The following is a 27555-nucleotide window of genomic DNA, read 5'->3' as shown; positions in this document are numbered from 1 at the left end:
ATTCATTATTTTACAGGTGACTTCAATAAGTGAAACATTATAAACAATTTCATACAAGGGGTGTGAAAGTCTCCTCTTGTTCTCCCATCAGTACCAGTGCCCAGTGTCTGAGCTTGTAACACACTTGGTTTTAAAAATGTGTAGTGTTTTTTTGTTTGTTTGTTTTTACAATAGTCAGTCATGTATATGGCATCTCATTTTTACAAAAATGCAGATTTGGCTGTATAATTTAACTGAAGCCAATCCATCTCTCCAGCAGGATGGAAGTGGTACTGTAGCTGTATTCTCTGTAGTTGATGGTGCAAACAACTATTGATAATAACTTCCAGTGTGATGTAATTTTACAATAGCTGTATTCAGTGTTTCCAGTACATCTCCCCGGGTGTGCCAGTTTAATTTCTGCTCTGGTAAGATGTTCACCTGGCCATCTGACAGGCAACATAGCCATGTAGTTATATCTCACATAATCTGGGGCCTGTCTGTCTGTGAAGTAGCACATCACCAGAGAGTATACATGCTCTTGCACGTCACAGTAAGTACATGCTGAACTGCCATACTGTAGAATAAGAGGTTCCCTTTTCTCCACTGCAGAAGCTATACCACCTAGCAGCTGTCTCCTGCCCTATGGCTGAAGCTAAGCAGGCATGACCTTGGTTAGTACTGGGGTAGGAGGCCTCCTGGGAAAAGCACATTCCTGCTGGAAGTGGGGCTGTGTCTTCCCTCTGGCCTAACAGGTATCCTATGCTGCAGTGATGGGGACACTGTGCTGTTGGAGGCACTCTCTTTTAGATGAGATTTTAAACACAGTAGTCTTTTTTAACATGGAGTGTATCATTAATGTTTTGCAGTTTATATCATTCCAAACACAATGCTAACATTCAGGCTACTCTTCAACTACTCTACTCAAATCTGATATTTCATTCACCTTACACATGTGGTAGTGTACTTCAGGGTTATATGTACTTATATATATATATATATATATATATATATATATATATATATATATATACTGAATTTGGAATGGTACAGTCCTTATGTTGTGTACATTTTCTTGCACTGTCATTTTTATCTAGGTACCCACTTGTTCTTGTGTGGTTAGTAGCGTCCGGTTTGTGCAGCTTTTCATGCCACTTTATCAGAAGCACTATGTAGGTCACTCTGAATAAGCTTATCTGCAAAATGACAATAATGTAATGTAATGAGCAATAGTCATTTTTATTACAGTACAAGCATGAGGTGTACTTGAAACACAATTGCATGGGTCATTTCACTCTGCACTGCATAAGAAGCGACGAGGAATGGGCATGAAAGCTAACACAAAACCAAACAACAAGAATCTAGTTAGCATGAAAACATGAAGAGAGAAGCAAAGAAATATAAAGAAATAAAAAGACTACAAGAAATATCTTCATAAGGGACATACAGGAATACAAAGAAAGTAAATCTTTATCAGTAGCATCTTGCACTGTTGAAGATATTAACAACACAGTCTGGGAAGAAAGTGCTATTAAGAAAGGGAGCAGTACACGAGAGCAAATATATAACATGTTATACTTAGTGATCACAAATGACAACCAACGTAATTGCATGCAATATTAGAGTGAACATACCCATCTACCACCCGGCTTAGCATGACTGCCCTTTGGTGTCTCACAAACTCTTTGTCTGAATTCAGGCCAGTGATCATGGTTCAGATAAAATTCTCCAGCAAATAACAGCAGACATTGTGAAGGGCCCCTTGCAGGCCCAGGCTGTTGAGTGAGAGAAGAAAAGAGTTTGCAGCTCATGTGTAGCACAAGTCCTTGTCTGTGCTGGGCTTGCACATGCAAAGCATCCACTTTCTCCAGGTGGCTTCTTTTGAAATTGTGGCTTTTCAGGACATGTCACAACTATGTTCTATGGACATGTTCTATCAGAGGATTGCAGGTGCTTTTGCTGTCCTCAGTCAGTGCCCAATGCTGCTGGCTGTGCAGAGAGGAAGATTGGTTTGCTGAAGGGTAAAATTCCTGTGCTGTGCCAAAGTTCCTGTGCAAGAACAAGGGGGGACCACACCTGGTCACCTCTGCATCTATCATGAGAAGAGATCGTTTGAGCAGTGACTTTAGGCATATCTGTTGAACGAAAAAAAAACACTTCCCTCATTGTGGTGTACCATTGTGGCTTTAGAGTTCTTCATGCTATTTACTAAATGGTATTTGGTTCCTATTTTAATAATAGATAGCTAGATGTCACCATGAGTCATGTCTGGTCCTCCACAGTGGTTATCTTTGAGCAATTAGGGAAATTTGTCCTGTCTTACATTCAGAGATGTGTAGTGGGATGCTGGATCCTCAGAGGATAGTCCATGATTAACCCAGTAGTTTGCTGTGCCTGCTGTGAAATGAATGGATTCTGGAATATCGGCATGTTGAAATGTCTGAATGCATTCACATATAACAAAGGTCAGGAAGCTCATGGTTATGAGACCCTCCTCTTGGTAACTGTAAGACTCTCTTACAGTAGGAACTCTCTTAATACAGTATATATCTTGCTAAAATATGTCTCTTTTTTCAATTTTGTTTCCTTATCATTAAAACACAAGTTACTTTAACTTGTGTTTTGTAACTTTCATCATTTTCCTGCATGGTACTCTGCACTCTGTGAGCTGGACAGTGTGATAGTGATGGAGGAAGGCTATGCAGTGGGAGCCATGTCTAAGCAGCTGCGTTCTCCCTCATATTCCAATGTTGTCAGATCAGCCACAACACTGTAGGAATCAAAACAAACACGCTTAGACGTGTTTTGGGGCTGATTCATCCTCTCTTGTTGTAACATTCCAAGTCACAGCTAGCAACTTGTATTGCTTAGAATGCAGCGGCAAGATCCTGTGTGAGCCTGTTTTTTGCAGACATTTCATGCATGATTAAAACAATGTTATTGTCCGCTATGTGGATCCCTAAATGGGCTTTGCACAGGCACTGCGGGCTCTACTTAACACGCTGATGAACAATGCTGAAGCAACCACGCTGGTGTGCCACAGGCTTCAGCCACACCCCCACATGTGATACATCTGAAAGAAATACCATGCACAGAGAAATTCTAATCACCTCAGTGAAGAAACAAGTAATTGAAAAATTATCATTTTTGCATGGCATTTCATTTGTATGAATAATTTCTTTTCATTCATTCATGTATGTAAGCTATTGATTTTAATTATGGTACAGATAATGCTCCATAGTAACTCTTCTGATTTGGACATTCACCTGCAGCTTTCTCATGTTTCCTGGTTGTGTCTTTATGGCTTTGTTTTCTTCCATAGTATCCAGTCAGTGAGGAAGAATTACCCCCACCCACTAAGTAAACTTCATGCTGGCTGTATGCAACACAGAGGCCTGCTGAAAGCAGTGCAGTGGGTGTGGCTTTGCAAACATCTTTCACCGGATATTATTCTCCATTTCCCATAACCTACAAATGAAAGGGCGCTTTAAGTGTCATTTGGACAGCTCCAGGCCTTTGTAACACCATTCATAGCTCTGTCATTTGTGAGGAGCTACCTTATACACAGGGGTGCACATAAGTGGTGCGCAGGTGCGCTTGCGTGGTCAAAATAAACGATGCGCAGCATGTATCACAATAAGAAGAGTTTTTGTGTACCAACATTTTTGGGACACAGTTACCTACTAAAACAGAATATTCTCCATGCATCGCTGGTAAGATAGCCATTATGAAAAATGTGTTAATGTTAATCATCAGTCGGTAATTGTCTAACTTGTAGCCTTCGTTCTTGATTAAGTGGATGTGTTTTTTCCCAAGTTACCAAGGTTAGCTCCAGCGAGTAGTTAGCTTATGTTATAACTAGCTTACATTTTTTCTCTGGTTTTAAGATTTTCATATATTCGTCAACATGTCCAAGAAGCAAGCTACATTAAGTAATTACTTTGGAATTCCACCTCCTTCAAAGAAACGCCAGACTGAACCTGAACATATAAAATGAGCATTTGCGGAAAAGTGGCTGCAGGAGGTAGCATGGCTCCAAACAGATGATGACTGCACAGAGATGTGGTGCAAAATATGCCGTGAAAATCCCAATCTCGCGGATAAAAGCAGCACCTTTTATATAGGGACAAAAAATTTCATCCAGCTTTAGAAAAGCACGAGAAGAGTAAAGAGCACATGAATACAGTGCAAACTAAATTCATGCAGTGTAAAAGGATGAGCACCAAGCATCATCTTCAGGTGCTCCTTTGAGAACTGCTTTGAGAAATGTTATGTGCACCCCTGCTTATAAGCACATCAGTTTGGGTTAACTGGGTCGTGTAATGCTGTCTGAAGTTTATGCTCATTATGGATTGTTCTCTTCTTCTCTGATCATGACTACTTATAGTAGTACTGCTTTACAGCTGATCAGCCTTCTCAAAATGTCTCATGCAAAAATATTTGTGTTTTTATGTATTTCACTGCAGCAGCTTGTTGAGTCTGAAGGCATACAAGTATCCATTTCATGTACCAACAGCTCTTAGAGTTTTATGAGTTTTGAATGCTCCAATTTGAGATCAGATGTTTAGAGTGAAAATGCTGTCAGTCACATGCTGTGGCACAATCCATTGAGACTATCCTCATGGTCAGGTGTGGTCAGTCCCTGTGTTATATGAGACTATCCTCGTGGTCAGGTGCAGTGTGTTCCTGCATAATGTCAGTGTCTTGTTTCATTTTTCAGGTTTCTGCACCTATTTGTCATGGTCCTTCAATGTTGGAACATCAGGAGCAAAAGTGTTCTCTGGCCCAATGGCTGAAGAGTTTGGATACACTGTGCAACATTTCAAAAATCATCAAGGCAAATGGTAAGATGGGTGGGTTTATTTAGTGTCAATTAATGTAGAAAACACTTGACAGAATGATTTACAAAACTGGCAACATCGAACATTTTATACTCTTTGTGCATGTATGTGTGCATTTGTGTATGCACATATATGTTCTATATACAGATACATATATAGAAAGAGAAAGAGAGAGGTTTTTTTGGCTCCTTCCTGCTGAATGTGGATTTTGTTTAAATGCCTGTGTCCATAAAACTATGCTAAAGCTATGTTCAACTGTAAAAGCTCTGTAGGAGGGCCATCTGGGGGGAGGTTTATGCGTTATCATTTTATCATCTAGTAGAGATATATGACAGATATAATTTGGTGGAATAAACTGAAAACACACTGAAAAACACCAATAATACAGTGAATACATACTGAAACCATATTGAAAACAAACTGGATCCACACTGAAGCACATGCACATGATGTCAGCCAACATGCAGGGCATCAGCACATGATTTGCTGTGGGAATTGAGTCCCTTTAAGGAAGCTCTTCTCACTACAGAAGAAACAGCTTGGCACTGTGTTTTACATATGCAAGCCTAACAACAGTATATTTAAAAGGTTCTGTCTTACTTCTCAGGACAATACATACAGCATATGCACACAGTATAACAGCCACAGACACAAACCCACACGTGTGCACACACACACACACACACATAAACACACAAGGATCAAAGTAAAATAAGTCCAAAAAAAGATCAATCAAAACAGAGCATCAGCTCTGTAAGTATTCTGTGGTGTATATATTCGGTTTTAGGGCCTGAGAGCCCCACATCAGTGTGGTCACATGACTCACACTGACACTAGGAGTGGCCCTATGGTGACACAGGCCTCCACTGTGTCCACATCCAACTAGAGTTTGTAGCTTTTCTGTGCTCCCCGTATCATATAACACAGTCTGTTTCCGGGAGATCTCTGGGAAGACATGTTTTTATCTCAAGGGAAATAACTGTTATGCTTTCCTTTCCATGAGACATCAATAGGCCAAAGGATGTTTATTTCTGCAAAGAGAGTGAATATGTATGTAGGGTTAAATCACAAAAGAACGTATGGAAAGAATGTGCTTCGGTCCCCCTTGAGTGTTTCACTTAGAGATGGCCGATAACAGAGCTGTACCTCCTCACCTTGATGCAGACCTAACGCTGGGTATTACAATCACACCATCAATGAATGGGACCTGCTATTAAAAACTGTCATCACTAAATGACACATTTGTGTGTATGCAAAATGCTGAAACCTCCAGTTTGCTGATTGGATGAGGGGGATCTAATATAAATGTATAAATCATACCCATGCAGAAAAATAAATTCTCTGCCATGGCCAGAACAATATGTTTTCTCTGATAAATTGAATACAAATATCTACAAGTCATTTAATATCTCTTAGAATATTATTTACATAGCTTACATTATTTACATTATTATTTACATAGCATAACTTACATAGCTTGGAAATATTGTACTCATAAACAGAGGAAATACATCCTTTATTTTTCAGTGGTGAAATTTAGCAAGGGAATACTGATTTTTCAGCTGTGTACAGTGAGAGCAATACATACACAGGATGTGCGCACAAGCCATGGATGGAAACACTCTGCCTTTCCAAATAAGACAGTTAAGTCAAATCTGACCCAAGACCCCGTCAAAAAAGTTGGATGCATGTCATACATATTACTTCATGCCAGCTCAGAAGGATCCAAATTCAAAGGGTCTATGATTTCATTATTCTACAATTTTTTCTCTGTTTACCAGCGTTCATTAAAAAAATAGTTTGTCCTCAGACATGGTTAAAGTAGCCAGTATAGGAGTGAAGCCTTGCTTTAATAAGGACCAGTCACAGCCAGCAAGGATGATGTGGCCGTCTTAGGTCAAACTCTTTTTAATTAGTCATTTCCTGCCGTTGTGTGGGCTGCACTGGGAATTGTAGAGCCTGACGTAGGAGGTCCTAATGACACTACGTGCTCCTTGTAATCTGGCATGCACGCTCTAAGCTTCCTTGTTTCCCAGCACACAGACATGAATAAACGTCTGAGTAACTCTTTGATAGCACTGGTGTAAATGAAACTGTGATGCTGTTTCCTAATCCATCCCTGTGAGGTCCACACCCTCTGTGATTTTGGACACTTCCTGTCCAAATGTAGAATTTATAAATGGCACACTGTTGTTTTTCTCTTCAACATTTTGTGAATGAAACAGAAACTGGGAGTTGCTTTGCTGCTTTAAACAGACGACTTCAGTGAAATAATAGCATTCCATCCTGTTTAATATCATTGTCCTCTTTGACCACACTTCAAGGAATGCATCGGGAACAATACATGTTTTTTCATTATTTGTGATTTCCAGTGGTCTTGCTTACTTATCTCATGGTGTGCTATTGTGGTAGGAGAAGGGACAGCTATAACTGCTCCACATCCATCAAGCAGCAGCTGCCCACAGCTGATACCAGTGCTGGTGCGTGGCATCTGAGACAGTGTGCTCTTCTGACAGCACCAGAGACACACATACACATTCACATTCCCTAAGGGTATTCTGCATTACAACGTGAATGACTTTCTTAATGGACTCAGTACCAGTCAAAAGTTTCTTTAAAGTTCTTTATTTTTACTATTTTACACATTTTAGAATAATAGTAAAGACATCAAAGCTATGAAATAACACAAATTGAAATATGCAGTGACAAAGAAGTGTTAAATCAAATCTCTTATATTTTATAAAATATTTTTAAAAATTGTCTTTTTTTTGAAAGAAATTCATACATAGGCACCAATTTCACTATTTATATTTGTCTAAGAAACAAATGTCAAGTATTTAAGCACAAGTCTTTTGATCAAAATGTTTTGAATGCATGTTTCCCATTTCCCCAAGGTGTCCAAACCTTTGACTGGTACTGTAATTGTTTATGTATTATTATATATTCTTTATTATAATTGTGTTTTAGTAATATTCAGGTTTATTAAACAAATAAGGTGGTGCATGACACATTTTTCAATACATGCCTCTTGTCACTGTGATGTATAATAAAACTGCACAGAACAGGTGAGGCCTCATTATAGTGTTGGGTAACTGCTCATTAGCAGGTCTACTTTATGATTACAGGCCCAGATAAGTATGAGTCCCTTTATTTTTACAATGTAAATTATACACTGCAGTGAGCTGCATTTGCACAGACCCTTATCAGCCAAAGCTGTCGTCACTTCCTGTGATATATTTCAAGATTGTGAAATGTCTGGTTACTCATATCTCAGCAGAGTGACATTTTTGGTTTTGTTTTTACAGGATGTAGATCGGACACACCTCTGTCTTGTTTGCTTTATCATATATATTATCTTGGGGCTGGGTGTTATTACTCATACAATCACTTCAATGTGGCCACTTGTGACACCTACACACCAGGTAGATGACTGTACTGGAGCTGGAACTGGTCACTGTAGAGTAACAGATACACACACACAAACACACACACACACACACACACATATACTCCTGTCTGGCCATTCTTGTTGGCCCTCTAAAGAGCCCTGAAAAGAGAGCTTGAAGTCACAGGTATGGTTATTTTCCTGAGGAGGTCCATAGATTTTCTTCAGAAGTCTATTCAAAAAATATTTATGTTTAAATGCATGTACCAGATGTGATCTTCAGTGCCTTCAGCCATGCAAGTAGTTCTTAGTATTAACAGCTAACATTAAACCCTTACCCATCACAGTCTCTTGGGTGCAGGGAAGGCAGTGTCTCGATGAGAATCAAAAACATTCTTGTCGTCCATGCACTTTAATAGCTGTGTTTAATAGCTGTGTTAACTCATCCAAATGAAATTGTTAGCTCAGCAGACAGAAATTAGGTCATGCTCACTGACCCTAACGCACATCCTGGTCTCTCATTAATCACTTTGCCTGACAACGTGATTTAAAGTAATGTGTTTAGAAAGTGGATATTAATATGAAGAGGAATCTCCAGAGAAAGTGTCATTCAATGCTTACCGTAATGCATATGTATGCAGTTCTATACATCATTACATGTATGTTCATTTTCTTTGTATCAACTTTTTGGATTATACCACCTCAATGTTGCATTCTCATTGGGCCTCTCCAGTCTAATGCAGTCTAATGCAAGTTGTTCTGAGCATTATCCCACTACAATCACGTTCACAAGGTCACTGAACACCTGATACCTGAAACACGCAAGGGAGACATTAGATTAAATATTACATATGTTTATCAGACATTTTTATGTACAGTAGCTTACATTTTTGAACACTATTTTCATTATCTGTTTATACAGCTGGATATATACTATACTATACAACCACGTTTGGGTCATAAGCCCTGCTCCTTACCACCACCCCCCAAAAAAGGTCACACTTTTTAAAGCATTTGTTTGAAAAAGTTTGAAATGATCATCTCTGTGTTTCCTTCCAGGCTCTTGGTTGGCTCTCCCTGGAGTGGCTACCAACAGAACAGAAAGGGCAATGTTTACAAATGTGAAATCCCAGGCTCCAAAACAACTTGTGAGAAGCTCAACTTGCAAAGTAAGCTTGCATTTCTTAGAGAATACAACTGAAAAATGACAGGAGCCAATTTCATCCATACGACAGAGAGGGAGCACATTCTCTCTCAGTGATAGAGACTCTCCATCAGCAATAGCGCATTCTCTCAGTGATAGACTCGGTCAGTAATACAGCACGCTATCTCTCAGTGGTAGAGTTGCTTTATCTGTTATACAGCAAACTTTCTCTCAGTGACAGCAGAGCAGACTCGCACAGTGATAGAGACTCAGTCAGTAATAGAGCACACACTCTCAAGGTGATAACAGAATACTCTCTCTCTCAATAATAGATCACACTCTCTCTCAGTTATAATAGAATACTCTTTCACAGTGATAGAAACTCTCTCAGTAATAGAGCACTCTGTCTCACTGATTATAGAATACTCTGTCTCTGTAAGAGATCACACTCTCTCAGTGATAGTAGAATACCCTCTCTGTAATAGAGAAGTCTCTCTCTGTGATAGAGCATTTTCTCACAGTGATAGAGCACACTTTCTCTCAGTGAAAACAGAGCAGTCTCACACAGTAATAGAGCAGTCTCTCTCTCCCTCTCTAGCAGTTGAATGCTGCCTGGATATTTGCCAGATTTGCTGTCCTCTTTTTTCTCTCCCAAATAGTGTGTCTTTCATGGCTATTTTCATTCTTATATTGCAGACTCTGTCAGCATTCAAAGTGTGAAAAATGTTAATATCAACATGAGTCTTGGTCTGACTCTCACTCGGATGCCAGTAAAGGAGGGATTTATGGTAAACCTGTCTGAAACCACTTCATTTCTAATAATAATTGTAAATATGCTACCTTTTCCAAATGTATCCAGGAACACATCATATAACTGAGGTCATTACTGAGGTGTTGCTGATTCAGTCATTGAAGTTGTTGGTTGTTCCCTCAAATGTGATTGATTATTAGAAAAAATGACCTCAATTTTTATTAAGCATTTATCATCTCCATAACCTGAATCTCAACATTTACCATCATCATTAAGTGCTAGTGACGTGGATGTGTGTATGCATGTAATGCAAAGGATGCTGGTTCGATAGAGTAGGGTACTGCTGTTGGCAAGGTACTTAACAAGGTACTTGGTGAGGTACTAAACCTCCACTGCCTCAGTAAATTGGTAACATGAATAATAATAAGGTTGGGAAAAAAAAAACATTTGCGTAGAAAATGCAGTAATGCAGTAAACAATGCTTACTGCATTAGAAGTTACAGTATTGATATTGGCGAATGAAATGTGGTCTGCATGCAGACTGTCTGCCACACTGCTGCTGTTGTGTGCTCTCCAGACATGCGCTCCTCTCTGGGCCCAGCAGTGTGGCAGCCAGTATTTCGTCCCTGGAATCTGTACTGAAGTGAGCCCCCTCTTTGCTCCACTGCCCCCATTCGCCCCAGCCATTCAGAGTGAGTACACCATTCTAGTCTGTTCACTTTACTGGAACTGAACACTACAGTTTAAGTTGGTTTAAATGTCATTTATGAGTTTGTTTTAATTCAATTGTTATTTGCAGCTTGTGGAGGTCCAATGGATGTTGTAATTGTTCTGGATGGGTCTAATAGCATTTGGCCCTGGGCACCAGTTGTAGCATTTCTCAAGAAATTGTTAGAGACTTTGGACATTGGTCCAAGTAATACTCAGGTGCGTATGCAGACCAAGCACGTTTACCCCAATTCACACAATCACAACATACAAAAGTGTGTTAACATCCATTCTACAAACACGTCAAACACGTGGCAAAACAAAATATAAAATGAAGTCAAACTACATTCAGTTATCACAGGTAACTGCCAAAATAAAGGAAACACTTGAGTAAATAAGTAAAGTGTATTGTAAGCAGGTGCTTCCACACAGGTGTGGTTCCTGAGTTAATTAAGCAATTAATATCCCATCATAGTTAGGGTAAGCATGGCTGAGATGGGCCCAGTTGCCCATTATTATGGCTACCATGGTTAGAGGAAGAGATCTGTGGCTTTGAGAAAGAGATGCTTGTTGGGGCAGGTTTGGCAGGAACTTCAGTGATGAAGACTGCACAACTTGCTGATAATTCATGAGGAACAGTGGCTACGGTGGTGCTGGCATGGGAATCTGGGAAAGACATCATCAGCTAGGGGCAACTGTGGTCAAAAGCATATACTCTTTGACTGTGGTGTCTGTGGAGAGGTTTGAGCAACTCTGAATTGGTTGATTGCAAATATCCATCTAGGCCATGAGTAGACAGTTTCATCAAGAACAGTCCATCAAGAACTTCACAGAGATAGATACTGTTGTAAACCTGCAGTGCATAAACCTCTTAGTGCATTTAAAAATGCTCTTTTGCAAGTGAAGTAGTATAAGGCAGTGGTCTACTGAGCAGTGGAAAAAAGTCCTGCAGTCATATTCACTCACTTCTCAACAAGTGGACCAGCGCATGTGTAAACCTGCAGGAAGAAACCTACAGGCCTGAGTGGGTTATCTCCCCCATGGTGAAGGGTTCTGGCAACTCTGTCATGGTGTGGGGTGCATTCTTCGTGGATGGTTTAGGTCCGCTCACCCCTTAGAGGGCAAGGTAAACAGCAATAAATACAAAGCCGTTCTGAGTGATCAACTTTATCCCATCGTGAAGTGCTTCTATCCTGATGGGAGTAGTCTCTTCTAGGCTGACAGTGCCCCCATCCACAGGCCATAAGTGGTCACTGAATGGTTTGATGAGTATGAAAGCAATGTAAATGATATGCCATGGTCGTCACAATCCCCAGATCTCAACTCAGTTGAACAGTTGTGGGAGATTCTACAGCAGTCCCTGAGATGGCACTTTCTGCTACCATCAACAAAACACCAATTGATAGAATTTCTTGTAGAAGAATGGTGTCACATCCCTCTAGTAAAGGTTCAGACACTTGTAGGATTTATGCCAAGGCACATTGAAGATGTTTTGGTGGCTTGTGGTGGCCTGACACCCTGATAAGACACTTTATGTTTGCCTTTCCTTTATTTTGGCAGTCACCTGTATTTTGTAGTATTTGTTATTGCAAGTCAATATTTGCCAAATCTACTTCTTATAAAATGATCCATTTTTCATTTATGTATCATTCCACAATGTAAACATTTAAAGTTTTACTATTGGATTAGCCTCATAATGTTTTGAATTGAATCTGCATCCATGTTTTGCAATAATTCCATATTCACTTTATATAAGGCAAGTTACATCTCATAATTGTTTAACAATTATGATTGTGATCATTCTTCTGTGGTATTCCATTTCTGTTATAACAGTTTAATTATAATTATAATATTAATCTTTGTTTAATTCTTAATTTCTGCCAGGCATTTGTTCAAATAGTTATTATGTATAGTGACAGTTACTTCAGTACTATTCTGAATTCTGAGTATAGGTTCACAAGAACTGATTCATGTATGTTTTTATGTCTTGCTTTCAGGTGAGTGTTATTCAGTATGCAGTTGGACCCTCTTTTGAATTTAAGCTGAATTCCTATACAACCAAACAAGACATTGTTGCAGCAGCCTCAAAGATTGCTCAAAAGGAGGGTCAAGAAACCAATACCTTCCATGCCATTGAATTTGCCAGGTATGTTGACCAGACTATCCACACATTTAATACATTACAAGACACTGAGTAAATGTCGTTTTGCAGCATACCAAGTTATGACAAAGTGAGAAATGATGAAAAATATGTCACACTGTATATTTGCAAAGGGTGAAACAACAGGTGTGGTAACTTTTGAATAACACAGCATTTATACTATAATAAGACTATAAGTCGGTGATGGTTCTAGTGGCAGACCTCTACTGGTGATTCTCTCTCTCAGTCTCAGATAACAGGATAGTGTGGAGGGCCCAGTTTTATTGGTCTTAAAAGGACTATCATAAAACCCAAGAGCACCCCAGCTTTTATCAACATAGTGTCCTTCGGTTAATGCCATTTTGACTGTCACACAGGCACTTAACTAAAATTATCCATTTTTCTCAGATTATTTTTTGTGATATGTGTTTCAAGTAAAATACTTGAACAGTGTGAACAGGATTAATTATGCTGACAGATTAATTATGCTGACACGTGCAGTTGATTCTTATATTCCTATCAGTAGTTAGTGACTGTGTAATGTATGGTAATGTATGTACTTGGCTGCCTTTGGTTTATAGGCTGTCTAGTTTCAGGTTAGTATGAGTTATCTTGTAGTAGGACCTGAATAGTGTGATGCTCACACTCACTGCTGTGGGAGTGCTGTTAGCCTTGTCTGACAATGTTGCCCATTTAAGTTAAATGGATACAAATCTGTTCTCCTGTGCTGGAAGTCATTCAGGATAAGAGCTTCTGCTAAATGAATGTAATATTTTGTCATGTAATGTCATTTTTATAATTCCAGTAAACAGAGTGCAGTACAGTCCCAACAGGAAACATGATGCAATGATGAGTACTTCAGCAAACTATACAGTGCCAGTCAAAAGTTTGGACTCATCTATTCATAGAAGGGTTTTTCTTAATTTTGACTATTTTCTACATTTTAGGATAATATTACAAACATCAGAACTATGAAAATGGAATTATGCAGTGACCAAAAAAGTGTTAAACCAATAAAAATTATCTTAGATTTTAGATTCTTCAAAGTAGTCGATAAATATTTTAAAAAAAAAATTAAAGAAATTCATACATTGGCATCAACTTCACCATTTATATTATTCTAACAAACAAATTTCAAGCATTTAAGCCTAAGTCTTTGATCAAAATGTCTTTCAATGAATGTTTTGCATTATCTTAATTAGGCGTGCTCAAACTTTTGACTGTTACTCTATATCACTCAGTTCCCCTCCTAAACATCACAAGAGCCCAGCAAGTAGACAGGCCTTTGCCTGAAATCTGAAATGCTGACATGCTGAATTGGGGAAATGTATAAATAGGAATTCAGGATGTCTGAACAAGTCGGTCTGCCTCATCCACCAGTTCCTGCAGGATAAATCTAGTCATAATTACTCTGGGTGAGGGCACTTCCTATGATCTGTGTATGTTAGTGTGAAAAACAAAGCATCAGGGCTTCCAGAAAAAAAGCTGTAGCATATTTCTGATATTGTTCCTCACGGAACATTGGTCATTTGTAGCTAGAATTAGAAATCTCCAGGAATCTCTTCTTTAATGAATTTCAACTGAAATTTGTGATTGTGGGATGTGTTCATTTGGACGTTTAAAGTTGCGTGTAATTTAGCATAGGCTGGAATGGAATAAATTGATACACATTGCTCTTGTTAGGGAACAAGCCTTCTTACCTGCCAATGGGGGTCGTCCTGGAGCGAGTAAAGTGATGGTGGTAGTGACAGACGGGGAATCTCACGACAAGAGCATGAGGGACACAATCATCCCGAAGTGCGAGGAGGCAAAGATCACCCGCTTCGGCATTGCAGTGAGTGGGGAGGGGTCTATTACCTCTCGGCCAATCAGATTCTGTGTGATTCTGGAATAAAGTCTCACGTTGTTGATTTTATACAGGGGACAGCATTATCATTTAAAAAAAGTTTGCCATTTTTATTCCTGGGCTAAAACTAAATAGTGATTGTTGGGATCCACTGGTGATGTACCTAGACCTGCTGAAGACTAAACTAAGACACATAGCTTTCTAGCTGGTCAGATTTACGTGTCATATTTTTTTGTGTGTGTGTTTTTGTTTGCTACCTGGATTGCTTATGTGTGATACCTTTCACCTAAAGACAGCATGAATTTGTCTTTGGCATTCCCAGGTCCTTGGCTATTACTTGAGAAATGACATAGACACTAAGAACCTCATTGCAGAAATCAAGTCAATTGCCAGTAACCCCACAGAGAAGCATTTCTTCAATGTCACCGCTGAGGGAGCCCTTCTGGAGATTGCAGGAACACTTGGGGATAGAATCTTCAACATAGAAGGTATATCCTGGGGAAAATCTACTGTCTGACTACTGACTAAAATCCTGTAAATGATTATTAGATGTATTTTCTTTTTTTAAATACCACATGTGCAGCTATTGTTTCACCTTTAGGTAGACTGAATTACATAAAAAAGCCTGATTGAGGTTCTTTGCTCATTATGGAATGGGAGTGCTTTGCTCTGCTGAAGGCCTGCTTTCTATACTGTTTCATTGACAGGGACCGGGAAAGGAGGGGACAGTTTCCAAATGGAAATGTCCCAAGTGGGATTCAGTGCCCACTATTCCAGTAAAGAGGTACGGTGTGAAGTCTCCCATGCATTAATGAGCTGTGATGTGTCACTGCATGAGAGTTGTGAATTTTGAGATGAGTTTGACAGGATATCTCCCCTCGGTGCAGGATGTCCTGATGCTGGGGGCAGTGGGCGCCTATGCGTGGAGCGGCACCGTTGTCCACAAAACTAACCAGAAAACAGAGATTTTCCCCAAGAACACCTTTGAGAAAATCCTGCAAGACAAAAACGACAGTTCATTATTAGGTCTGGTTTCATTTATTATTGATACAGCATGCTGTGTTTGGTCATTTTTTCATCCCTGAGTTCTGTTTTGTTTGTTTTTAATGTTTCAGTGTTGTTTTGTAATGTCTTGGTGCATTTTGTACACTGTTGTGTGTGTACAAAATGCTGCAAAATAACTATTTTATCCTAAATAACAGCCCTGTTCTACAAAAAGTATATTTTTATCTTATAATACCCACATAATTGAGGGACAGGGTATGCAAATATACTTTAGTGTTAGTATTATTAATATTAGTTTTAGTGATTACAAAGCTGTAATTTTCTGGGTGTTTGTGCAGGCTACTCTGTGACAACACTGCTGGATGGAAGCTCAGAGTACTATGTTGCTGGTGCACCTCGTTCCAATCACACTGGCCAGGTCATAGTGTACACCATCAATGGCCAGGGGCTGCCTACAGTCATAGATTCTCAGAGGGGAGATCAGGTGAGGTATTGCCAGTGGATTTGGGCCTTTTCAATTGTTTATTTTTATAAAGGTGCTAATAAACACATTGATAATGTGGTGCTAACAAGCATATTTATTTATTTAGTTGATTTTTTTTTTGCTTTGTCTCTTTCTGAATGTTGCATGTTGATCTGTTTTGTCTCTTTTGCTTGTGACCCCAGATCGGTTCCTATTTTGGCAGTGTGTTGTGCCCCCTAGATGTGGATAAGGATGGTGCAGCCGACCTGCTGCTGGTTGGAGCTCCGATGTATATGAGTGAACGGAAGAAGGAGAGGGGAAAGGTGTACCTCTTCTCAGTCACAAAGGTGAAGCACCCTTACTGTCCTGTAAGACTGATACAATTGAGAAGAATCGAAAGAAATGACAGTGGAGAAAAATATGCATGTCTGCCCGGCTTATATGAAATTGTGTAATCATTGGCTCTCTTAGGGCATTCTAAGTGACCAAGGCTTCCTCGATGGGCCGTCCTCTTTGGAGAATACTCGCTTTGGCATGGCCATTTCTGCAGTGCCGGACCTGAACCTCGATGGCTTCAGCGATGTGGTGGTTGGAGCCCCGTTAGAGGACAGCAACAGGGGTGTCATTTACATCTTCAACGGAGACAGGAAGACCATCAGGAGGGAGCACTCACAGGTAGAATGAACTGCTTTCATAGGGACATTGCTCTCACAGACATTTTTGTATTCACCCTTTCTGTGGTCCACAGTCAAGTGCATCGCTGCACACTGCTGTGATTTTAATACTGTGTAAGTTTGCAGGTTTTCCAGCCTGCAAGAAAGTAAGACACAATTGAATTCTGCATTTTATATGTAATACAGCATTTTACCTAAGTTTATTTCAAATAGATAATTTTATTCTGGGAGGAAATATTTAATTTTGTTCTTTAATGTACACATGTACACGTTATCAGCAGATGGTGGCCATCAGCTGACACTCAGGTGACACCATGCAGGGATAAATCTTATTGAGGCAGTGCTAAATCGTATTGATGCAGGGTTAAATCCTACTGATGCAGGGCTAAATCCTACTGATGCAGGGCTAAATCTTACTGATGCAGGGCTAAATCTTACTGGGGCGGGGCTAAATCCTACTGGTGCAGGGCTAAATCTTACTGGGGCGGGGCTAAATCCTACTGGTGCAGGGCTAAATCTTACTGGGGCGGGGCCAAATCTTACTGATGCAGGGCTAAATCTTACTGGGGCGGGGCTAAATCCTACTGGTGCAGGGCTAAATCTTACTGGGGCGGGGCTAAATCCTACTGGTGCAGGGCTAAATCTTACTGGTGCAGGGCTAAATCCTACTGATGCAGGGCTAAATCCTACTGGTGCAGGGCTAAATCTTACTGGTGCAGGGCTAAAGCCTACTGAGGCATGGCTAAATCTTACTGGGGTGGGGCTAAATCCTACTGGTGCAGGGCTAAATCTTACTGGTGCAGGGCTAAAGCCTACTAAGGCATGGCTAAATCTTACTGGTGCAGGGCCAAATCCTACTGATGCAGGCCTAAATCTTACTGGGGCGGGGCTAAATCCTCCTGAGGCAGGGCTAACTCTGCTGAACCTCACTGTGCAGACAAATAGAAGGTATTCTGTGAATCAATGCATTGGTTCTGCTTCAGTGCAAAGTTTTGTGAATATTGTTATGACATGGCTTCCCTCGCTCGAAATAAAATGATGCAAAATGTGTGTGATCTGTTGCGACCCAATCCTAACAAGGTATGATAACACTACTTTACCTAGTGGCAATGATGAGAATTCACAATGGTGTTTTTATGTTGATTTCATGATTTAAAGTGAGAAATGGGAGTTTGCCACAACAATGCAATAATGTCATTCTTAGGCGAGGAGAACTGAGCATCGGCTGATGACATTAGATTTAGCAGACGCTCTTATCCAGAGCAACATACATACAAGTTACAATTACATAGGTTGCAATTTTATCCATTTATACAGTGGGATATTTAGTGAGGCAATTGTGGGTTAAGTACCTTACCTAAGGGTACAACAGCAGTGCCTTAGTATGGAATTGAGCTAGCAACCTTTTGGTTACGAGCCCAGCTCCTTACCACTATGCTACATTGCCATGTACTAGTTCAGTTTTAGCTAACATGCTCTTTACTTTTCAGACATGTGCAGCTGCCTGTGTCAGCTGCATTTTCCTCTGTATTTCATGTTTACTAGAGAATTCTGGGAGCTGAATTAGACCCTAAAATGCAGTACTTCGGAAGATCCCTGGATGCACATGGAGATTTAAATGATGACACTATTCCAGATATTTCTGTTGGAGCATATGGGAAAGTGGTCCAGCTTTGGTGAGTGGCTTCTTTAAAGGGATGTAGTAGAGGTCCTGTGCTACAAATCTATATGGCTATCTATGACATCGAGTATGGCAAGGGATCTGCTACACTTCAGGATTTTACCTATTCCATGGATGATAGCCCTTTTTCTTCCTCATTGTCTGTAAGATTTATTTAGGCATTATTTATGGTGCAGGATATTACTCTGGAGCTGGATTCCTATGTCAGAATATAAGAAGCAACAGAGTAAATGAATCTGTATCTGCTGCCTCAAAAATAGGTCAAACTTAGTACACTGTAGCGAATTCTATGGACATAATTCACCATAATCGGTGATTTGGTGTATGCTCTACACACGCAGTTATATTTTATGCCTTTCTGTGTTAGACATGGTCCCTTTAAGAAATAGTGCTTTTCGGGGTAACATAGTGCCACATTTGTTATTGTCTGGGGAGCGCGATCTTGGTCTCGCTGGCGGTGTGTGCAAAAATAAATGACATGCGTTCATGTAGTGAATGAGAGAAATTGTCTGTCTCTACTTTCCTACAATTCCTACAACACTATGTTTTCCTCACCTCATTCGCTGCATTGCAAACAGCACACAGGCATTAAACAATTTTGTGTGCAAAACCAAACCAAAAACCATTTACACTGTTTCACAATGACCACATCAAGACTAACAGTGTAATACCTGATTTCTGATATGTCATGGTTCCATTGCAGTCAGGTTTTAAAAAAAGCTAATAGAACCTGTGGTTTTAGGTCCAGAGGAGTGGCAATGGTGACAACAACAGCCACCTTCTTACCTGACAAAATCAACATCCTCAGTAAACCATGCAGTGTTGGTGGGAAGAAGGTCTTCTGCTTCAAGATCAAAGTCTGCTTCAGTGCAGTGTTTAGGCCCAAAACACCCGTGGGACCTGTTGGTAAGCCTGCTTGCTCAAACCCACGTCACACTGTTGGTGGTCCACCCTGTGCAGTTAATTCAGCCATTTACCCTTAAAGAAGAAAAAATTATGTTTTAAAATATTAGAAAGCATGTTGCATTTATTCATTGTTTTTTGGAGGAAGGGTTAAGGCTGAATCAAAAAGCAGTCAGTGTTATTCTGTCTGAGGCAAAAAACTCTCTGTCTCCCTCTTTGTTCTGGATGCAGCCATAACCTACAACATCACTCTGGACGCAGACCTACAGTCATCGCGCGTAACCTCCAGGGGGCTGTTCACCAGCAACAACGAACGCCATCTGCAGAAGGACATCCGTATTTCAACCACAGAAATATGCGAGGACTCTGATGTCTACGTGCAGGTGAACTGCAAATTATTGTAGTACCATATTTTCCACTCCATTCAGATAAATGTCTGATGAAAACATCTAAATTCTGAATATTGCACATCTTCATTCCCATGAAATCACAGTTACAATGTTTTGAAATTATATTTGAAATGGCAAGACGTGACAGTGTTGTAAAGAAACACATACAGATCTCTGCTCTGTGATTGTTTTTCTTGAGCTTTCTTGTTGAAAGTTACTGATGTATTCTGGGGGCTGTACTTAGTTCTAGTAACAGGCCTTTCTCTGCCTTCTCCCTTAATCCAAACAGAGGTCATCAGAGTCATATGTTTCCCCAAATGTCACTGTTGGTAAATTGACATTTGTAGCAACTGGGAATATTGGTCATTAAGAGTTTATCACATGATACAGGAAGAGGCCGGTGGTGTGGTTTGGATACGGCGTAGCTGGATTTGCAGTCGGAATCTTGCCGAATTTAAGATGAGCCGGAGTGCTGCCCCTGTGTGTACAGAAATTCAATAGCTTCCCTGTTAATACCCAGCTGTAAATGGGTAGCGAAATGTGACTTTTGTTAGACCAGCCGGACAAAGGTATCTGCTAAGTCAAACAAATACTGTCAGAGGCAGGACTGTGAGATTTCTGTGGTCCATGGATTCTGCTCACAACCAGTTAGCTAACCCTAACAATGTCCCAAACAGTGTTGATGTGTTTTGGTGACTGAACAGGATGCACCAGACTTTGTGAGCTCCATCGGGGTGCGAGTGGACATCGCCCTGCAGAAGCCTGGTGACAACCCGGTGCTGGACATGCTGAGCCCACAGGCCTGGGAGTTCTTTGTGAGTTTCCTCAGGCTGCAAACTGCTCCGTGTGTTTTTGCTTGTACCATTAGAACCTTATGCCTTTTTCCACAAGTAAGGTCAGCACTAGGCTGGAAGCATTGTTTTTGAATGGTTTGCCCATGCAAGTACAAGTGAAATGAATTCCTTTGTGACGGCGGGGGAAACACTATTATTGTGACAAGAAGCATTGCATTCCACCCCGAATTTTCTTTCTATGCTGGCAGATCCCCTTCTCGAAGGACTGCGGTTCTGATGAAGTGTGTGTGAGTAACCTGGTGCTGAAGGTGGAGGACAGGTGAGCAGAGAAAGGCCAGCTCTTTTCTGTTGTCTCTCACAGAGCACATGTTTCCAGTGGAGTATCATCACTCGAGTGAAGTGTCTGCAGAGAACATGCACTCGTCCAGAAACCTTCACTGCACATGGACTTCGGTCAAATATAAGAGCTTCCACAGAAACCAGTTCACACCCTAGTGTATTGTGATTAACTGTGCCACTCCCTCATCTTATTGGAACAGCCTGTTTTGGTACTTTTTAGTTACATTGTTGTTTGTGGAAATGAAAATCTCCAAGACGGCCAACTAATTTGACATTTTTATACATCTTACGCATTGTTTTACAACTGATCTTCAGCTATTTGTGGACACAGGCAGCAAATGCTGACATAACTAATTCACGTAAAAATAGTGTGAGAGGGATGTATACTTAATAGCATCAGCTGAAGGAAAAACAACACAGCAGCCTTTAAAATGAGTTGGAGCTCAGCCTTGTATCCATCTCTGTTTCCATCTGTTTTTCACACTGATTGCCTTCTCCCAGTAATTTTAATTACATTCTGTATGTTGCACATAATATAGCAGTATACTGATAGATCTAACTTTTCCTTCAGCAGTATACTGTATTTCATGAATTTAAGCAAGTGCCTCGTATTACCGATGCTGCATATCACACTCTGTCTGTTTACTATTTTACTGCTGTCATTTACATTTGTTATTTTGGTTATTCATAAGCTTTTTGAGCAATTAATGTTAATATTGCACTTACATGAAGTCTTTGTTGTTGCAGAAAAGCGCCTTTGCTGGTCAGCTACGGAAACAAAACAAACAAAATCTCCTTCGCCGTGTCTGTGGAAAACAGGAATGAGAATGCTTACAATGCCCGGGTCATTGCCACCTACTCCAAAAACTTGTTCTACGCATCCATAACAGCTCCTGTAAGCATAGCTGTATGTAATATAATGGCACTCAGTTTTAGGTCAGGTCTTTACTACTTGATTTTATGATTATTCAGTTAGACAGTCAGTTTCAGTGATACTAAACTGGTGCCTGTACAAAGACAGCCACTCTGGGCTTCCATTGCTGGAATCGTGCCTGTGCTGAGATAATAAACTTCCCTGTCATTTTAGAGCGATGGAACAGATGTCAAATGCACCGCTACTAAGCAAAGTGAAACACTGTCCTGTCAGCTGGGATACCCTGCCCTCCACAAAAACCAGCAGGTGAGCAGTACATACCTTAGTATGCTACTTAGCAGCTACTGTGCAAGCTGTGAATGCAGTCCTTGGGCCTTGGACTAAGCTGTGTGCTTTTCCTCTCTGAAGGTGACATTCAAAATCAACTTTGACTTCAATTTTAATCAGCTGCAGAGCAAGGTGGACATCCACTTTGAGGCTGAAAGGTGGGAGAAACATTTATTTTGTGCAGATTTTTTTCACGCTGTATATGATTTCCATTTGAAACGCGCCTCCATCTTTCCTGTGTATCTGCCACAGTGACAGCAAAGAGGAGACGCCCACTGACAACACCGCCGATGTCTCCTTCAATGTCCAGTATGATTCTGAAATCAGCTTGACAAGGTATGGCCATTTACCTTTTACAACAAGCATGTGTGTTGATAAGAAAAAAACTCAAAATAGTACTACAATTTCAAAAATGCAGTATCAGTAGTCAGAAGTTTTAAAATGATAACTTGCCCACGGCTGAAAAAGGGGAGTTTCCTTGAATTGTTATTTTAAATGAGTGTCTCACAGGAGTTCACTGAATTACCGAAGGTATCAGATATGTTCTATAACAAAAAGGTAAGACTATGAAAAGGTGCGATGGGGGTTCTGTGAGAGGGAATAAACGGTCTCATTAACTGGCTGCTGTAAGCCAGCTTTTGACTTTGGTGCATTGAATTGTAAATGTCCCCAGGATCCACTTTCAAATAATTCCTGACCTTTTCCAGAGAATGTAAAGTTCATTTCAAGCTTCAATTTGTTATACTGAATGAGATTTTTAATTTCTGGATGAACTAAATGCATCTAAGAGCTGAAGCAGTGTGTTTGGGAGGAATCCAGGCTAGATCCTCATGACATTCTGCCTGTTTTTTGTGTCTCGCTTCTTTCCTCAGAGATGCAAATATTAACTTTTACGTGGTGAATGAAGAGAGTACAGTGAAGACCACAGTGGAAGATTACAATGACATTGGTCCAGAGTTCAGCTTCAGACTGAAAGTAAGTTGATGTCAAAATATGTCGTAACCTTGTTTGTCAGTCATTGAGCCTGTTGAGGTCATCGATATGAAGTCGGCTAAAGTGAATGCGGTTTGTTGTGGCATGAATGTGGTGTGATTTTCCAGAGCAGGTGCCAGACGCCACCTTTGAACTCTGCTGGCTGTAGTAAGGCAGCATCTGTTTTCTCCCTCAGGCTTCCACAGGAAACATCCCAGTCAGCCTGGCCTATCTGACAGTCTCCCTGCCGGTTTCCACCAAGGGAGGAAACCCATTGTTCTACTTAACTGGAGTCAAGACTAAATCAGTGAGTTCAGGCAGTACTTACTGGTGCGCAAGCGCTTTTTCTTTCAATTTGAAATTTCATAATTACTCATAACTCAAATACAATGTAGCAAGAGAACAATTACCTACAATTACCTCATCAACAACAAAAGATCGCTGGAGGGGATTTTCAAAACGCTGACCCAAAGGTCATTTGACACTCCCAGACCTGCCACACACTTACTCACACACCAATACACACACTCGCACTCACACACGCACGCACACACGCACGCACACACGCACGCACACGTGCACACACAGTTACAGCATGTGAAAAACACACAGAGTAGAACAGACTGAGCAGCAAGTTAATTTCCGGCAGGGGGGCGGTGTGAACTGTGAGGAGAGTGGCCTGGTGGACCCGCTGGAGATCAGCAAGAGGCCATACACGACCTCCTACTCCCCCGAGAACTTCAGAGGAACAGAGGAGCTAGTGAGTGTGTGGGGGGTCTCTACACTTTCAGCAGCCACTGAGCAGGATCTCTGCCTTCCTGAGGCTCTATTCACAATGGAAAACACTGCCCTTCCGTAACTGACTGCCCTCGAGGTACAACAGCCAAGATACAGTGGAAGTCAAGTAGGAGCAATAATATGCACAATAATAATGCACATCTTTGCAGCCCAAAGTGCATAACGTGGAGGAGCAAAAGTGCAAATACAATAAACAAATCATTAAACACGGCAGTACGATACACACTAAAATAAAAAAACAACCAGTAACACAGAGACAAACAAAATAAAGATATTGACATTAAGAATTGTAGTTCGGATTGTAGTGATTGTAGTTCAGATGATAATGTTCTCACACGTCTTGGTGATCACAATGTTTACTCAGACGTGTGGCTCTGTCTCATGCTTGCAGAACTGTAAAAGCGCCACATGTAAGGCCATGAAGTGTGTGCTGAAAGACATGGAGGTAAAACATGACTACTTTGTGAACATCACCACCAGGGTCTGGAACGGCACATTTGCCTCTGTAAGTGTACACCACTCTCTCCATCTAATTTCATATGATTCCACAGCGTGGCCAGAAACAAATCTGTGTGTGTGTGTGTGGGGATGTGGGGGGGGGGGGGGGGTCTTCAGCTCTCAGCTCTTGAGTTGTTCTTTCCCTCTGTGGCTGTGCAGGCGACCTTCCAGTCCATCATGCTGAGTGTAACTATGAGCATAGAAACGTCAGAGCCGGAGCTGCTGGTAATCAACCCTAATGAGCTGCCGGTACGTCACTTTGACAGCATCTTCATCAGTATGATGAAACAATGTCAGCCATATTGAATGAACCTGGGGTAATCTGCATTCTAACAGACCTCTGCCTATGCACCTGAAATCTCACACATTGTGTTGTCTCTAAAGAAGAAACATCCAATATACTTTTTCAGTATGCTTTATCTAAGTGTAGGTTAGTACACAGACACATCAGCATCTTCCCATGCATTTGGAATAAACAGTAATGAACGTTCAGTCTTTACCATTAGGTATGGTGTACATTACAGTGACACATTTTGGGGTGTTATGTCTTCAAAACACTTGTTCTTCCCATCTCTGCTGATTGGGTCTGTTAGGGTTAGGATTGAGGTTTGAAAAGTTTTTCTGGCATGTCTGCCAGTTTATCCAGCGTACACTGACCTCTAGTGGTACTCTTATGAACAGCATGTTAACAAAAAGATGGCATTTTCCATTCATAGCTGGAACATTTTCTCCTCTGTGCAAAGTGTCATAGTGTGACCGCAGTTGTCTTTTCTCCACTGTCCAGGTGGGAATAATGATCAGTAAGCCACAGGAGAAAGCCGATGTGCCGGTGGGAGTGATTGTGGGCAGTGTGATAGGGGGACTGCTCCTATTGGCTGCGGCAGTTCTCCTGCTCTGGAAGGTACTGTTCCTATTCTCTATCTATCTGCTATGTTAAATTCACGTATATTGTCTCATGTCAAATACATCTGACTTCGACAGTGAAATGGCTTTAGAATTTCTACAAAAGGGAAGCTCACAAAAATATAATATTACTCATAATGGTCTTTTCTTCAGGAATGCAAAGTGTATATTTCTCGTCATGGTCATTGGCAGCCAATTTAACAGTTGCTTCATAACATGTAGTGCAAACACAAGGTACAGCTAAGCGCTTGTTCTGTCGGGTCATGTGTTGTATGTGGACTCCGATCATTCCACAACATTAGTCGTCACATGTCAGCGCTTGCTTTGCATCAATTTCCTTTCAGTTGGGCTTCTTCAAAAGCAAGTACCAGCAGCTGATGAAAGAGGGGGAGAACGAGCCGGAGAACGAGGGACTCCAGCAGGACGAGGCATGAGTTTGGCGCGGCAGGCGAAGGGCCGCAGACGGCCATCCTGGCTGCCCTCTCCTTCACCTTTATCGAAAAGGGAACTGATGACAAAAAGCGTTTGGTGTGGGGACCCGTGCAAAATATGCCAGCCGTCAGCCCCTACGGCTGTCCATCTGCACGCTGTGGCGAGGCGTCTTTGGGTGGACACGTCACTGCGCAGATTCAGCGCAATCAAAGGCCTGAGGCTGCAGAGGGCCAAACGGAACACATGCCTTTAAAAGCCAAATCGGAAACACACACTCAGAGCTCGATCAATGTAGGATAAGGCTGACCCCCCAGAAACAAAGCACAATGATAGCACTATGTCTGCCTGCGAGCAGAGAAAAACAATTAACTACTGTACCAATTAACTACTGTACCTCTTCCTGGATGAAATTGAAATGTAATTAGGTTTTAAGTATGGGAGCTTTAGCACTGTTCCTGACTTGGTATTACTGCCCCAGTGTAGCTGTCACGTGGTGATTTTGCATTTTGCATGAAATGGGATTGGACAGGCTCACTGTTGGAGGATTCTAGGATATGAATAGCTATCAATATTCATCACAGGGTACGTATACATGTAGCTCATCAATCTTTCAGTTCCCAGCAATTTAAATCTTCCAGAAGATATATAATAAGTATTCATAATAGTTTTTCTCATATGCTGGCATATGAATGTAAATTGTACTATGCATTGTATTGGGTGCAAGCAAAGTTAATTTATTAAATGTGGAAATGAGTTAAATAGCAATTGTATGTTCAGAATACAGGGCAACTGGAATGTGTTCAGATATGCTAGCTGTCCCACCTGCAGCTATGCAGAATTAACCTAAAGATACAGGCTCATCGGGTAACTAAGTGCAGTGTGTTATTGTCCTGCCCGTGTCACTGCATAGACGGTGCCTTTGGCTCTTACAGCCCTTTCTGAAAACAATTTCTATGCAAAGAGTTATAGAGCAGAACGTAACCAGAGTACATCGGCCAAAATAAAGAGCCACTGATAAGCCTTATGTGACCTCTTTGTGCAACAATTCAAATGTTACATGTGCTTAATACATTTATCTGAAGTTACAGCCATACAGTTGTAGAATCCTGAAATCAAATTGTTCAGATTTAATGTGAAAAGTTCTGAAAGTCATACAAATCATTCGTCTGCTCCTGTCCTTTCAGAGGGATAGATGTCCAATGGTAGAATAAGGGCATTTGCCTAAAATGTAATTTAGGTGGTTAGAAATTCAAGGCCATATAATTCTAAATGTAAGGGAAATTAAGGCATATTCCATTTCACGTTGATGATACAAACGGTACAAAGCCCCATTTAATATCAATGTAAACCTGACATATTGAGAGCGATACAGACAATTCTTGAATGCAGCCATTCCTTAATATATTTACTTATATGTCTGTGCTTGCCTACTTGCATTATATTTGTTTACAGATACTTTAAAGATGTACATAATAATTCATATGCCTATGACCATTAAGCATTTCATTTTTCCCAACAAAGACCAGCAGTCGCTGTATAGAAAACACTTTGTTGTAGATACTGTGCAGGACCCAGGACAAGCAAAGGCCTGAGGTTATAATATTGGCTTAGTAAAACTGATGGAATGTCTAAGTTATGGACTTTTGCACTGATTTTTATAAGTGTACTTTTTATATGAATGGGTATAGGACCACTAGTTCCTTTCATAT

At 40.7% G+C, this 27555-nt stretch overlaps 1 protein-coding gene across 1 annotated transcript in view; it reads left to right on the top strand.

Annotated features, from left to right (window-relative positions):
• LOC118778207 (integrin alpha-2-like) overlaps positions 1-27534 on the top strand; it is a 30650-nt gene extending 3116 nt beyond the window's left edge. Inside the window, exons 2-30 of the mRNA XM_036529621.1 lie at positions 4700-4823; positions 9265-9374; positions 10046-10137; positions 10678-10792; positions 10900-11027; positions 12806-12954; positions 14632-14782; positions 15117-15282; positions 15502-15578; positions 15682-15820; positions 16138-16283; positions 16466-16609; positions 16734-16937; positions 18482-18612; positions 19360-19523; positions 19752-19903; positions 20614-20724; positions 20952-21022; positions 21790-21937; positions 22130-22222; positions 22325-22401; positions 22496-22579; positions 23116-23218; positions 23412-23522; positions 23865-23975; positions 24405-24518; positions 24671-24760; positions 25296-25412; positions 25759-27534. Coding sequence (XP_036385514.1) covers positions 4700-4823; positions 9265-9374; positions 10046-10137; positions 10678-10792; positions 10900-11027; positions 12806-12954; positions 14632-14782; positions 15117-15282; positions 15502-15578; positions 15682-15820; positions 16138-16283; positions 16466-16609; positions 16734-16937; positions 18482-18612; positions 19360-19523; positions 19752-19903; positions 20614-20724; positions 20952-21022; positions 21790-21937; positions 22130-22222; positions 22325-22401; positions 22496-22579; positions 23116-23218; positions 23412-23522; positions 23865-23975; positions 24405-24518; positions 24671-24760; positions 25296-25412; positions 25759-25848 — 3512 coding nt within the window. The 3' untranslated portion in view covers positions 25849-27534. The remainder of the gene's footprint in view (positions 1-4699; positions 4824-9264; positions 9375-10045; positions 10138-10677; positions 10793-10899; positions 11028-12805; positions 12955-14631; positions 14783-15116; positions 15283-15501; positions 15579-15681; positions 15821-16137; positions 16284-16465; positions 16610-16733; positions 16938-18481; positions 18613-19359; positions 19524-19751; positions 19904-20613; positions 20725-20951; positions 21023-21789; positions 21938-22129; positions 22223-22324; positions 22402-22495; positions 22580-23115; positions 23219-23411; positions 23523-23864; positions 23976-24404; positions 24519-24670; positions 24761-25295; positions 25413-25758) is intronic.
• Positions 27535-27555: the final 21 nt, after the last annotated feature.

The sequence above is a fragment of the Megalops cyprinoides genome, chromosome 5, assembly GCF_013368585.1.
Source record: "Megalops cyprinoides isolate fMegCyp1 chromosome 5, fMegCyp1.pri, whole genome shotgun sequence".
NCBI lineage: Eukaryota > Metazoa > Chordata > Actinopteri > Elopiformes > Megalopidae > Megalops > Megalops cyprinoides.
Note: the sequence above shows the minus strand (reverse complement) of the source record. Positions and strands in the feature narration are given on the sequence as shown.